Raw genomic sequence first — 15370 nt, 5'->3', positions numbered from 1 at the left:
CATGGCAAGGAGTTTGTTTCAGTTCTATACCTAGTTTTACCTCTGCACCGAGCCTCAAGTGTCTAACCAGGGAGTCATGTCAAAAGAGTCTGCAAGCCACTAATTTAGAAGCATAGTAGGTCAAAGTCCCTTCCCTGAGTAGTTTACCATGTTTTCTGCTGGGAAGACAAGACCAACATCAATGAGACAGCAGCATAGAAACCTGCTGCACCTAGGCAGGGGCTGAGCTGTGGGCTGTGGTCTGATGACCAGCAAAGGGTCAGGAAAAAAGCAGCAACCCAGGGCAGCTGAGCACAGCCTCGGCTCCATGCAGGGGCCACGAGCAAAACAGATTTAGCAGGCAGGAGGAAGAGGGAAAGGGACCACCTGAAAAAGAGGAAGCTCATTTGAGAAAGGACCACAAGGGGCCCAGCTCTGAAGGGCTCACTCTAGTAGGGGCAGTAAGATGCTAGCAGAGGCTAGGAAACCAGGGGAGATAAGGAAAAATGCCATGAGAGGGCAAACCACATGCTGTGAGAGCCCTGAGGACAGGACATCTGTGGCTGGGGGGAATCAAGGAAAGTGTCTCATAAAGGGTGTCACTTGAGTGGAAAAGGACAGGGGAGATCTGGCCTACAAGGCATGAGGGAAAGGTATCCTGACAGCACAAGCAGTGACCGAGAGACACACATGAGCACTTTAAATGGGAACTGATGCTGAGTCAAAGCTGTTCTGCTCTATATTTTATGGCCTCATCAACAAGCCACCTAGAGCTGGCACGACAAGCCCAGAGAGAACAAAAGCGGGGAGGGGGAATGAGTTAAACTCAGTGCAGAGACAGAAAGTAAACAGAGTGAGGCGATGAGCCGCTTAGACGCACCTGAGCACCTGACGGCAGGGTCTACCTTATGTGTATGATCTAAACAGTGCTAAGGGCAAGGATAAGGGCATTAGACTCTCGAATTAAGAGTATAATTTGCCAGTTAAAAAAGAAAAGAAAAAAAGCCTAATTCAACAGACATTTGTTTTAAGAGGAGGAAGAAGAAAAGATCAAGATTCTCAAACAATGAAAAGAAAGTATTCCTGCTACAGTGACAAGAGGGGTCATCAATGCCACTTACAGAACTGGAAGAGTACAGCAAAGATAGCCAGTTATGCCAACAATCTAGCCAGCAGAAGCCCCCTGGCTTCCTGGAAATGTTTGTTAGCTAGGAGAAGAAAGGGTCATCAGTGAAAACCAGTGCTCAAGTCTCTGACTCAACTGTATACAGTGTCAAGATGAGCCCTCTAAAATAAGCACTAAGGGTTTTGGAGGGATGTCTGGAATAAAGCATAGCAGGTTACCTCATGTGGTACCTATTAAAAGGGTGACATGAACCAACACCAGTGACAGCACAGCAACCACATCTGCACAGGCTGAGGACCCAGGCAGCCTGCAGGGGAAGCACCGGGGGGTGGCAGCAGGCCTGGGTTTGAACCATCCCTGACCATCGCCACCAGCAGTGTGACCCTGAGCACATTCCTCCATCCTTCCAAGCCTGTTTCCTCATCTCTTAAATGAGGAGATTAAATAAGAATGAATTAACATACGACACGTAGCCACAGCAGTGCCCAGAAAATGACAAGGAGGATTACTATCATTGTACTGCTACACAATTACTTTTCACGGTATTTCCCATTAAGACGGGTATTAACAGGGTTGTGGTGAAGACTAAACAAAAGTGCAGAGCCCAGAATACTGCAGCTGGTTTCACACTTTGTCACTTATAACAAGCAATTCTGGAGGAGAGAGGAGCATTCCTTCAGAATTTGGAATGAGACTTGTTTTGCCATTTTTAGTGGGGATGCATGGCTTGTGCATGTCTTACAAAGGCTCAGCCTTCCAAAAGACAGTCCTAGTGACCGCTCAGGCTTGATCTCACAGCAGGAGGGACCCCTTAGAACCCCTGAGGCCTCCTCATACTTCAGTTCTCTTATCCACATTCCCCGCAGTATTTTCCCAGAAAGCATTGTCTAAGTTACAGGAAACGTTGGCATCTGGGAAAACTACTCTCAGGAGGCCTTTTCTAATTGTCCTATTCCTTACAAGACACCTAGAACACAAAAGTTAACCTGTGAACCGGTGAATGAAACGTATTAAAACTGAGCCGGGGGTGTAACACGCCTGGTTGCTGCTGCAATCTGACCACCCTATTTGGACCTAGAGGAACAGGGTGCAGGCTGATCTTCACACAAAGGCTTCCCCAGCACCGCGGGCGAGGCCGTTCTGGCCTCTAGAAGGGGGCCTGGCCTGGACTGACCTGAATCTGAAAAGAGGAGGCTATCACATTTTGGCGATAACAATTAGGACTCAAGGTCGCGCGGGCTCTCTCTGTCTCTCACTGTGCCGATCAACCTGAATGCTGTTAGAAAATCATACGGAATCACAGACACAAAGAATGGCAGGAGGAGAAAGGCGCAGCACGACGGCCACATGCAAGCTCCGGCTCGTCGGAACAGACGTATGTGACACACATGCACCCGGGCACACCCACGGAGGGCCCCCTCCAGGCCGGGGGCAGGCCCCTCGGAGGGCGCGGGCGGCGGCCCCACTCACCATGAACGCCGCGGGGCTCAGAGGCGCGCGGCCGGCGGCTCCATGCCCCAGCGAGCGAGCGGGGCTCCCGGCCGGGCCTCGGGCGGCGGCTGCGGCGGCTCCGGCGGCTCCGGCGCGGGGGGGGGGGGGGGGGGGGGGGGGGCGGCAGGCCGCTCAATCGCGCGCAGATGCCGCGCCGCCGATCCGCATGCTCCGGCTCGGCGCGTCAGGCCTGGCTCGCAAGGACCCTGGGCGGCGGGGCGGGGAGACCCCTGCTCCCCGAGGTCCTGGGCTTTGACTGGCCGGCAGCTAGAGGAGGTCGCGGCGCCCTCTCTACGTCGGAGCGTGGCGGTGGAATTCCACCCCCGGTTACACTGGGCCGGCCTGAGTGCTCACACTAAGCAAGTTATGCCGCGTCCTCAGCACGCAGACCTCATGCTGGACAATGTGCATTCCAAGACGGAAGCAGCCAACACCAAACGTACGGCAAAGCTCTGCTTTGTAAGACTTTTTAAAATAAGAAATGTACATCACCAAAAGGAACTAGGTAAAAATGTTAACACTAGTAACCTCTGGGCAGTGGGGTGATTCTGAGCAATTTTTACTCTCTTCTTTATACTCTACTGTGGCTCGTGTTTTCTACAATAACATTAGTTCAATCAAAACGTCAGGGTACACACAAAAATACACATTGATAGAAATAGGACTAGTGATTGCTTCAGGGGATTGACTGGGGAGGGGAAGTAGAAACTGCAGGGTGACGATGTTAGCTTGACGTGCATTCATCAAAACGAACTGAACAGTACATTTCAGATGAGAACACCCACTGTTTGTAAATTATACCTCAATTTTAAAAAAATCTTTAAAATCTGAATAGGGTCAAAATTATTCCTGGTCTGCCCATGGGTCCAACGTCCAAAGGCTGAACACATCCAGCCTGAGACAATACAAGATTCTCCTTCCGCGATGCAGAAGGCCCATGAGCACCAGGCTTTGCCCAGCTGGTTTTCTGGATGACAGCGTTACCAAATTACCACCAGAAACTTCTTCACTCAGAAGAAGCCTATCATGTCCATCAGGCTGTAATCAAAAAGACAGAAAATGACAGGTGACAGCAAGTTTGTGAAGAAATTGGAATTTTCATAAGCCACTGATGGATGCAGCTATTTTGGAAAAGAGTTTGGCCGCTTCTTATATAGTTCACCTACCACACTTCTAGGAAGCGACCCAAGAGAAATAGAAAAACAGGTCCACAGAAAGGCTTGCATGCAAATATTCATAGCAGTGCTATTCATAACAGTCCAACACCAAAAACAATCCAAAAGTCCATCAAACAAGGAATGGCAAACAGCACCGACACAGCGATGAGCAGGAAGAAACTAGTGATGTGCGCTACTCCAGGGGTGAATCTCAAAACATTACCCTACGTGGAAGATGCCAGACAAAAGATAATTTGCATGATTCCACTTAGACAAAATTTCTTTAAAAGGCAAATCTCTAGAGAGAAAGCCTGTCAGCGTTTGCCTGGAGCTGGAGGTGGGACCTGAGATCCACTGCAAAGTGTCATGAGGGAACTTTTTTGAGTGATGAAAATATTCTAAAACTGGATTGCAGTTATAGTTGCATAACTGTATAAATTTATTTTAAAAATCACTGAACACATGACTTTTATGAGTGAATTTTATGGTATAATAATTAAACCTCAATAAAGCTGTTTTTGAAAAGTAATAGGATAAAAGGGGAGAAGCCGATGCTGGCTGGAAGAATTAGGGAAAGCCTTATTAAGAAGAATTATTCAAAAATTTGGAAATAAGAGAAAAGCATGGGGGGATGTCCTTTCAATTCACACCTGGGCATTTTTAACATGCCTGCCTGAAGTTTATTTAATTCTCTAGGAGAACATGCCTATGCTATTTATTACTCGATTAGAGCCCAGAAACTGTGAAGTGACATATTAACTTGCGAATTTATGTCCAATAGGAAAGATTACTCTAAAGATTATGTTTTCTTGTCCCCACGAGTTTGTTTGTTTAAATCTAACCTAGCAATCTTATTCTAATTTTTTCTTGTTTTTATGTCTATAAAAACCTAGTTCTTCAAGTGCCCTTGGAATCAATTTTACCATTTAACTCATCTCAATGTGTTAAATGAATCTTTGACCCATGGTCGTTAAAAAAAGAAAAGGCAAATGTCATTTAAAAAATGGTAAAATAACTTTTATATTAAGAGAATAAAGGGACAAATAACTAAGGGCAATACACAAACCTGACGGGATCCTGGCTCACAAAGAACAGCTTGGTGCGACTGGGGAAAGGAGAGCATGGTCAGGTCACGGACACGGTCACGGTCAGACGCTATTCCGGAATTACTGGTAACATTCTTAGATGTGATAACGGCTCCATGGTTATGTAGGAGAATGCCTTTAGTCTGAAGAGCTGTATGCTGACATATGCAGGGATAAGATATCATGGTATCTGCAACTTACTTTCAAATGGTTCCATTTTTAAAAATCAGAAACAGGCACAATAAAATGAAAACGGCAAAATGGCAACAATTATTCAATCTAAGTGGAGCACATGAGTGTTCATTAAATCATTCTTTGAATCTTTCTGTGGACTTGAAATTTTTCTTCACAAAGGGAAAAAACTAGTAAGAATGCTGGTGACAGATCTTTCAGACCTCATCTTAAATAACCATCCCCACACCACTTCCTACCCGTCTAAACTACAGCAAAGCCCAGTTATTCTCTCTCCTAGCATCAGGTCCTGTTTCCTCATAGCACTTAATCACCACTTGTAATTACAGGATTATTTGATTAATATTTATTTCCCTCAAGGGACTGTAAAACCTCTGAGAGAAGGGACTTCAGTGGTCTTCTCACCACTGAAGGCTAACAAGGCACATGGCACAGAGGAGACACTCGGCATTGTGGAATCCATCATTTTTCCTTCCTTCCACCCATCCATCCATCCAACAAGCACTTCCGGTGCTCGGCCTGGCCTTAGGAATGAAGATGAACAAAGTCCCTGCCAGAGTTGCTCACAGACCAGCAGACAGATAATTATACTACATGGGTGGTGCTTGGGTGCTATGACTGAGAGAAAACTCTGAGGTTTCCAGGAGCCCCAGGAAGCAGTTGACCCAGCCTGAGGGGTTACTGGTGACTTTCCGAAAGCAATTCCTGCAGCTAGCAGAGAGCTAACACTGTGAAGCTCCATTCTCACAGAGAGGAGTGGGTTCTTAGCCCCTTCACACCTCCTACCAACACCTACTGCCACACACACTAGAAGTCAGCCAACCTGAGCCTACGGGCTCACTAAATTTAAATGAGAGAGATACACATTAAGCATGTGTTAAATATGCATTAAGATATGCTTACCAAAACACACTGCTCATCTCTTCCAGCAGGTTGTAACCTGCAAGTTACTTTAACAGTAGTTTCTATCACGTATTTTAGAACTGAATACTGTTTACAAAGTTTTAACTATATATTATACCATGTGATGACTTGGTTGACTTTTACTAAATTTTGAAACTTAAAGCAAAAATTAACAGAGCCTTTTCTCCATCTCAGTCTGGCATTAGATTTCAAGTCTATCTTAATCTACCTGTAAAGAATTTTTCCTCTTGAAGTTTTCCTTTTTTTTTTAAAGACTGGTACCTGAGGGGGCTGGCCCCGTGGCCGAGTGGTTAAGTTCGCGTGCTCCGCTTTGGTGGCCCAGGGTTTCACCAGTTTGAATCCTGGGTGCGGACATGGTGCCGCTCACCAGGCCATGCTTAGGTGGCATCCCACAGGCCACAACTAGAAGGACCTACAAGTACAAATACACAACTTTTTACGGGGGGGCTTTGGGAGAAAAAGGAAAAATAAATTTTTTTCTTTAAAGTTAGCTCAAACAACTGTGCCAATCTTCTTTTTTTTTTTTCCTGGTTTTTTTCTCCCCAAATCCCCCCAGTACATAGTTGCATATTTTTTAGTTGTGGCTCCTTCTAGTTGTGGCATGTGGGATGCCACCTCAGCATGGCCTAGATGAGCGGTGCCATGTCTGCACCCAGGATCCAAACCAGTGAAAACCTGGGCCACGGAACCGGAGCACACGAACTTAACCACTCGGCAACGGGGCTGGTCCCCTCCCGAAGTTTTCTGAGTTAACCAGAGCTCATTCCATACAGGCTTCCTGTATTTCCACCAGCATACGAGATTTATATGCTCATCTGATTAATCTGTCACACCGCTGTCTCTACCCTTTGAGGTCAAGGAGGTAAGACTGGCTCATTCGTCCACTATAGCATCCTGGCAGACAGGCTGACAAACCCAACCGCGCTACAGACCACTGGTTTCCATAGGGGTCAGAAGGTTACTGAAGGAACAACTTCAGTGCCCTGTCTAGGAGACCGGTTAATTAAATCATGAGACAGCTGCACAAAAGACCATTACTTACTGAGTAAATGAGATCACAGAAAAGTATTTAAGGATATGGGATAATGCCTACATTGTCAAAGAAATAAGAAGAAAACAGTCCACAAAGTGGTATGTTTTGAAATTTCGACACTCATTTATCCTTTTAACAAATACGTATTAACCATCCACTAAGCTGGATACTATTCTAGGCGCTGGAGATAAAGCGATTGACAAGCAAACGAGGTCTGGGCCTTCCTCTCACGAATATACATTCTAGAAGCGGTTGAGAGGCAGTGATACAGAAGCAAACAAACAGGCAAGAATTTAAGATGGAAAAAATACCCGAGAGTCCTGTGACAGAGTGATGACCAATGGGGGAATGGTGAGTGGTCTTTCAGACTGGATGGTCAGGGAGAAGCTCCTAGAAGACACCGTCTCAGAGAGAGCATCTGAGCTGAGACCTGACAACAAGCAGTGTCATTCAATCCTAACAATCCCACAAGGTAGGGACTGTGCTAGGCTGAATAATGGCCCCCCATGTCTTAATCCTGGGGAACTGTGGTTGTTGCCTTATGTGGCAGAAGGGACTTTGCAGATGTGATTAATGTTATGGACCTTGAGAGGAGGAGATTATCCTGGATTATCTGGGCAGCCCCAAAATAATCACAATTGTCCTTAAAAGATGGAAGCAGAGGGAGATGTGACTACAGAAAGGGAAGTCAATGTGTCAACGGAAACAGAGACCGGAGTGATGCAGTCACAAGCCAAGGAATGCCAGCAGCCTCTAGAAGCTGCAAGAGAAGGAACAGATTCTCTCCTGAAACCTCTCGAAAGACCAGCTCTGCCAACACCTTGATTTTAGTCTGGAGGACTTAGGAGAGTAAAGTTGTATTATTTTGAGCCACCAAGTTTGCGGTAACTTGTTACAGCAGCAACAGGAACTAATACAAGTATTATGAGCATCATCTCCCTCCACTTCTTTTTTCCCCAGATACAGCAACTGAGGCTGAGTAAGTTTCCTAGTTAAATTACAGATGGTAAGTGGGAGGGTGGGATTTGAACCCAGGCAGTCTGACTCCAGAGCCACTTTCTGTCAACTCTTCTGATACCTGGCCTCTGAATTAAGATTTCCATTTCCTAAATTAAAAGTTAAATAGTGCTCCCTTCATGGCCCTAAGGCCACATTATCTATCAGACACAAGCATAAGACCAAGGAACGAATGCGACGCTTGCCAATTAATTCAGGAAATACCGTGGAGTTTCTAGTGCCTATGAGAAAACTCGATCCAAAGTGCTTCCATACACCGACGAGATGTTTTTAAGTTATATTCTGAGTTCAACTTAGAAACGTAACTTAAAGGAAGGTGTGGAAATAGCCTTACTCTCCTCAGGTCTGATGTTTCTCAAAGTCCTATGCAGTTGCTTGGGAAGGAGAACAGAATATACTACCCCAAAATATGCCACTTCAGCATACTGATTATTTTGAATTAAGTTACTTGAGAAACAGCCGGTGCAAGGGCATTCTGACCCTCCTTTACCCCCCTGAAAGCAGGAGATAACTCTCCCATGTGAAAGGTACCCTCCCTGTACTAGGAGGGTAGAAGGCATCCTTATCACCAGAGATAGAGAATTTAGGGCCAAGACGGCTATATAAAAAACCTTGTTACTTCATTAATTTACTACCCCAAACCCCCTTTGTCTTGTCAAATTTTCACATATTTATTGTTTCCTCTAAAAGGTATAAAAGCTTCCTGCTTTGGTCACTTCTTTGAGTCTCATATTTTTATGGGGATCCTGTACGTTCAAAATTCTTCAAGTTATGTGTTCAGCAAGTTTCCTGGGTATCTAGTGAGTACATACCAGAGAGAAGCTGCACAACTCACCTGGCCTATGATTCCACCATATAAACGTATTTATGCAGGTGAAATTGATATGTATGTGACCTGGCTCCCGCAAAGGCCTGGGAGAGTAAGCACCAAACTGTCAAAGATTCCAACCAGGAAGGGGCTGTGCAGTCTTGGGGTGAAGAGGGCTTTCCTGTTTTAATCTGCCCTCATCTATCATCTGAGTATTTTCCAGGTATTTTTTCATGAACTATTTTTATAACTTAAAAAAAATTTTTTTAAGCCATTTCAAATGGAATCCTAGATTCATGGTGTCAACTGCAATTTCCAAACCACACTAACCATTCCTGCAGCAGTTTTTTTGTTTTGTTTTGTTTTTTACTGTATCCACCCATGAGAGTGAAGGTGTGGCCACGAAGGGAGACCAGAACAAGAGAAGCCACGGGCCTTTACTGAGCTCCCACTGAACGCCGACTGCTATGGCAGGAGCGTCCCGCACTTTACCTTACTTGACCCTCACGAACACAGGCAATGGGGACACTATCTTTGCAGAGGAGAAGACCGAAGTTCAGACAGGCGAAGTTGCTGGCCTCAGACCACAGAACGGCCTGTGAACGACAGAACCGAGAGGCACACTCAGGGCTCTCAGACCCCTAGGTCAGAGTCCCTCCCTGGCCCCCTGCCTTCCGAAGCCCAAGACCCCTCTGACCCAGCACTGCCAGAGGTCCCAGTGAAAATGTGTGAAAGAACAAATGTGTGTTTCCTGTTCGCAAATTCCTATTTCTTCCTGGGAGCCACACGTGTCAGACTGAAAGTGTGTCCCGAACACTGCCCTCTCAGACCGAGGGGGAATTTGTCACTTCCACATGAAGAATATAAGCAAACCTTAAGAAGCACTATGCATAGAATTTCAGTTTATATTGTTTACAAGCATCTGAGGCAGAAGAGTTACATTTCTCAGAATAAATTAACTGTTACCATGACAACAGTAGGAGACAATCTGTCCAGTGAATAAAAACAAAGTTCAAATTAAAACAACCACACTGTCACTTCCCCTGCAGAAACTTCAGATCACTTCCCTTTTCCCCTCTTTTCCAGAAAGGCATCAAGTAGAAGTTTGATATACAATTAACCTGCTGCCTCTCTACAACTCAAAATTAATGGGGCTCAGACACTTGGTGAAATAATCTCCTGACAGGCTCACCCTCCACCAAAAGGCCCCCAGTCCCCCACACATGCCGTCTACCACCCTGACAACCCAAAACTTCCAGAACAGGCTCAGCTTTCTACTCTGGGTCACCATCAGCTGTATAATGTTTCCCTTTTTGCTCTGGCCTCTAGGAAACATTGTGTCAAATTTGTAGTGTCCCTCTAGGAGTTACAAGGGAACTGGTGAGTTGTATTTTGGGAGTATCCATTTACCTCTGGCTTCATTTTGCTGTCCTTTGCCCAAAATTCCTGGGCAATTTTTTCTCTATCATTTGGCATATATTTTTAAAAATTACTTTTTAGAGTAGACATGCACATGGAACAAAATCCAAAAGGTACAAAAGGGTATACAGAGAAAATAGGTCTCCCTCCTATCTCCCACACACCTCTCCAAAGCAATTTTATCATTACCAATTTTGTGAGGATCCTTCCAGATATAGTCTCTGCATTTACAAGGACATGCATATATCTTATACACACAGAACACACTAACACAAGTGAATATTCATCTTGCTTTTTAAGGTCTGCACTGTATTTCATTTAGGGATCTAACCAATTCCCCACTGCTAGAATTTAGATAGCTTCCAGTCTTTGTGCTGCGGTCACTCTACCTACACACTCATTCATCTGGAAGATACAGTCCTTTAGAAGTGGAAAGCCTGGGTTAAAAGTACCCTAACTGATGGATTCATTCATTCATTCATTCATGTTAGTTTTATGTTTTATTATTTTATTATTATTTATTTTGTTATTTATTAACATGCAGTTCGCTTTTCTGGTGTATGCAGCTCTATGACTTTCAACACATGTTGTCTTGTTGCCACCACCATCACAATCAAGATACAGAAGAGCTCTGTCATCCCCAAAACCTTCACGCTATCCCTGGGTAGTCACACCCTACTCCAATTCTGGCACAAGAGCTTTGTCTTTTCAGGTACATCTTATAAATGGAATCATACAGTATGTAGCCTTTTGAGACTGGATTCATACACTCAGATAATACCCCAGAGATTTGTCCAAGACTGTTAATATGATGAATTACACTGATTATTTTCAAATCCTAAACTAGCTTTGCGTTCCTGGGATAAATGCCACTCGGTCATAAATGCCTCTCTTTTTCTTTGTCAGTTTTGCTAGAGTTTGATCAATTTTGTTGATCATTTCAAAGAAGCAGCTTTTGGTTTCACTGACTATTATTCCTCTGTTTTCAATTTCATTGATTTGTTTTCACATTTGTTATTTCCTTCCTTTTGCTTATTTTGGGTTTACCTGTTCCTTTTATAGTTTCTCAAGGTAGAAAATTGGATTATTGATTCGAGAACTTTCTTCCTTTCTAATATGAGCATTTTAACGCTATAAGTTTCCCTCTAAGCACTGCATCCCACAAATTTTGATAGACTGTAATTTTGTTCAGTTCAAAATATTTTCTAATTTTCCTTGTGACTTCCTCACTGTCCCATTATTTATTGAGGAGTGTGTTACTTGTTTAATTTCCGAGTTTTTGAAGATGCCCTTGTTATCTTTCTGTCACTGCTTTCTAGTCTCATTCCACTGTGGTCACAGAACATATTTTGTATAAATACTTTCAAATTTTTACAGATTTCTTTTACAACGCAGGTTATGGTCTATCTTGGTGAATGTCCGTGCATGCTTGAAAAGAATGTGTTCTGCTCTTGTTGGAGGGTGGAGCGTTCTCCAAATGTCAATTAGTCCAGCTGTTGATGGTCAGTTCTTCTATGTCCTGGCTGATTCTGTCGACAGCTCTAGATTACGGTCTAGAGAGGCGTACTGACACTCCAATTATAACTTCTTTCATATCTGTTACATCTGTCAGTTTTTGCATCATGCATTCTGGAGCTCTGTTATTAGGTACATATGCATTTAGAATCACGTCTTCATTAGGTAACATTCCACCTTATCCCTGGTAATTTCCTTTGCTCTGAAGTTTACTTTTTCTGATATTAATATATCCACTCCATCTTCATTTTGATTAGTTTTCATCATATATCTTTTCCCATCCTTTAATATTAACCCACATATTTTATATTTGAAGTGAGTTTCTTTTAGACAACACATAGCTGGATTGTTTTTTTAAGCCATTCTGACAATCTGTCGATGGATACTGAGACACACAATTGGTATGCTCAGATCGTTCATGTTAATATAATTATTGATATATTTCAATTTAGACCTATCATCTTACTTGTTTTGTTTTCCCTTCCTCTATTTCCTCCTTCCTGCTTTGATTTCAGTTTTTTAAACCTTTTTTAGAATTCCATTTTAATTTATTGTGTTTTTGACTCTTTCTATAGTTAAGTGGCTGATCTAAGGATTACAATATATATTTCATTTTTCACAGTCTAATGTGAATCAATATCTTACCACTTCAAGTGGAATGTAGAAATTTTACCACCTATCCCTTCCTCCTTTATATTTTGTCTTACCTATTAAATCTACACACACTGAAAACCCAGACATTATAATTTTTGTTTTCAACCAAACATATTTTAAAGAATTCATTAAGAGAACAATGTATTTATCTGGCCACTTACCCTTTCTGTTCCACTTCCTTGTTAACGTTTCAAGTTTCCTTCTAGTTTAATGTCCCTCTGCCTGAAAAACCTGCTTTAGCAATTCTTTTAGATCTGCTGGCAACAAATTCTCTCGGTTTTTCCTTCACTGAGAATATCTTTATTATCTCACCTTCATTCCTGAAGGGTATTTTTGGTGGATATAGAATTTGGGGTTGATAGTTCTTTTCTTTCAGCACTTTAAAAATGCTGTTTCACTTCCTTCTGGCCTCCACGGTTTCTGATGAGAAAATCACAGTCATTCAAATGGTTGTTCCCCAATGAGTAATGCATTTTCTCTGGATGCCTCTAAGATTTTTTGTTTTGTTTTCAGTAATTGGTTGTGTGCCTGGGCATGGACTTCTTTGGCTTTCTCCTGTCTGAAGTTCACTGAGCTCCTTCCTCCTGAATCTGTAGGTTTATGTCTTTTGCTAGATTTAGGAAATATTCAGCCACTATTTATTCCAATATTTTTTTTATGCATCACATTTTTCTCCCCTCCTTCTGAAATTCCAGTAACACCAATGTTAGACTTTTAGTATTTTTCCATGCCCCCAAGGCTCTGTTCATTTTTTTTTCCAATCTTTTTTCTCTGTATTGTTCAGACTGGATTATTTCTATTGATCTGTCAACTGAACCCAAGTTCCAACCAGCCTTCTATGAGCTGTGGTTCCAAAGTCAGTTGAGTTTTGAAAGCCTTCCTAGCACTTGTTGAATCTGTCCCACATGTGCGCCCCCCAGTGTCAGTCTGGGATTTGTGTGGGGTCTACCTCGGAGTTCAGTTCTCCAAGTCTGCGTATGCTGTTTAGGGTCAGATGCACGTACCCACAACTTGGGGGTAAGCCCAGGAGTTCTTAGCAACCTTAAAGGGTCACATTCCTAAGCTCCTCCTCTCCACAGTGCCCCCAGTACTTGCTGGTTCGCTGGGTCTCCCCTTTTCTGGTTCTCTAGCTACATACTTCTGACAACTATGTCTACCTTAGGGCCAAGTGGTGGGAGAAGAGAGAGAGAATCAAGCATCAGGGGTTTGCCCCACCTTCTTGGGAACAAAGCTCCTCTGATCAGCTCCCCTCCCTAAGAGTTTTAGGCTCCTGCCAACCCCTGTTGCTGTGCCATGAGACTGCTTGGGGGCTGGAGTGCAAGAGAACACAGGGGGAAAAAAAGGAAAAGCAGGGTTTCTGCATTCTCTCTGAGTGATAGGAGACCCAATCCTCAAACCAGAACTAGAGAGCCTCTCCTAGTGCTCTCTCTATGTTAACATCAATTTTTGGGTTTTGGGCTACCTTGAGTTCAGGCTGGGGAATATCAGAGGGGAAAAAAATGGTAAACTCAATCAATCCAGGAGTACTTGAATTCTGGTCTTCTTCTCCAATCCACCTGCTACTATTTACTTTTCAGAATTCTCGAATAGCTGCTCCATGTACTATGTTCAAGTTTTATAGCTACATTCATTGGGAGAGACGGGTTCGAGTGTGCTTACTCCTTCTTACCAAGAACGGCTCTTTTTTGTAAACTGGTTCAAACTCACTTTCCAAAGGAATAAGGGATGATGAAAATGAAGGAAGTTTTCTTCTTCTTGTCTTAGAATTTACCTGTAGGCCTGCCACCAGTTACTGGCACTGACCATCCAGGCTTACCCTTTCTGCAGTCTGTGATGATTTATGATTTTCTGAGTACCTAGACTTCCTGGAACACAGAGTCGAGAAGAATGAATATCACTTTAAGCTGAGCTGAATTTGTCTTCTTCCAGTATTCTCCCTTTAACGTCTAAGAGCTGACCTGAAATTCCAGAAGGCCATCCAAGACATTCCAGGTTATACAAACCCAAACACATGTACTCACCTTTGCTCACATGATAGTGTTTTATCCAGGACAGTGAGATCCACAAGTCCCTTCCTGCAGCTATCCTTACCACAATCGGCAACTGCCTCAAAGCCCAACCAGGACTTAAACTTTCTGACAGCAGTGGCAATTCTTCAAGTCTATACACGCAGTGTTCTAGCTAAAAGAGTCACACGCTGTTCTAAAGCACCCCCAGTCTTCAGCCCTGAGCCCTTCTCACACCTATTCAAATCATAAAGACTCACTTTCAACTTTTTAAATGGTTTTTTCTTTTGGAAAAAATAAAAAGTGCATGGAAAAATTACTGAAAGGAAAAATACCAAAATGCAAACAGTGGTTATTTTGGGGCAATAAGATTTCAGGTGTTTTCTTTTTCTTAATTTGCTAATATCTTATACATCTTCTACAAATTAATATAATCAGGAAGTAAGTATTGTTAATTTATCTCAAAGAATACATTCCCCATTTCCCAATAATTCAATCAACCGGGAGACCAGTAAGCCATAACCATCTCATGCCAGGCTATACCCATAATAAGATTTCATCCTCCTTAATACGATTTCATGCACACAACTTCACCGGAGTATCAAAATTTCCCAGCAAGTCACTGCTTCTCAAACCTGACTGCCCATCAGACTCACTGACAGAGCTCAAACATAAACAACACACCTGTCAGACTGGAAGAGGGATGTGAGAGGAGAGAAGCCAAGAGCAATCCTAAAGTTTTAGATCTGAAAAAGAAGGCTAAGGCTGGCATTTACCAAAATGGGGAAAGCTGCAAAGGTAACAGGTCCGACAGAGTAAAGAAAAAATAAGAGTTTAGCCCTGTACTTGCTAAACAGGAAACGCCTATCAGACATCCAGGAGGAGATTTCCAGTTAGCAGCTGGATGCCTAAGTCTGGAGTTCAGGGGTGAGGTCCCGGCTGGAGACAAACGCGGGGGTTGTCA

The 15370-nt window shown here is 43.4% G+C and overlaps 1 protein-coding gene across 6 annotated transcripts in view; it reads right to left on the bottom strand.

Annotated features, from left to right (window-relative positions):
- Window positions 1–15370, bottom strand: part of TBC1D14 (TBC1 domain family member 14) — a 103370-nt gene that overhangs the window by 37297 nt on the left and 50703 nt on the right. The window contains exon 1 of one of the 6 annotated variants that reach the window (XM_014855235.3): window positions 2576–2693. The exons of the other annotated variants lie outside the window; for them this stretch is intronic. Coding sequence (XP_014710721.1) covers window positions 2576–2578 — 3 coding nt within the window. The 5' untranslated portion in view covers window positions 2579–2693. Of the gene's footprint in view, window positions 1–2575; window positions 2694–15370 lie in introns of those variants that run through there. 6 annotated transcript variants of the gene reach the window in all.

Source organism: Equus asinus, chromosome 3, assembly GCF_041296235.1.
Source record: "Equus asinus isolate D_3611 breed Donkey chromosome 3, EquAss-T2T_v2, whole genome shotgun sequence".
NCBI classification, from domain to species: domain Eukaryota; kingdom Metazoa; phylum Chordata; class Mammalia; order Perissodactyla; family Equidae; genus Equus; species Equus asinus.
Note: the sequence above shows the minus strand (reverse complement) of the source record. Positions and strands in the feature narration are given on the sequence as shown.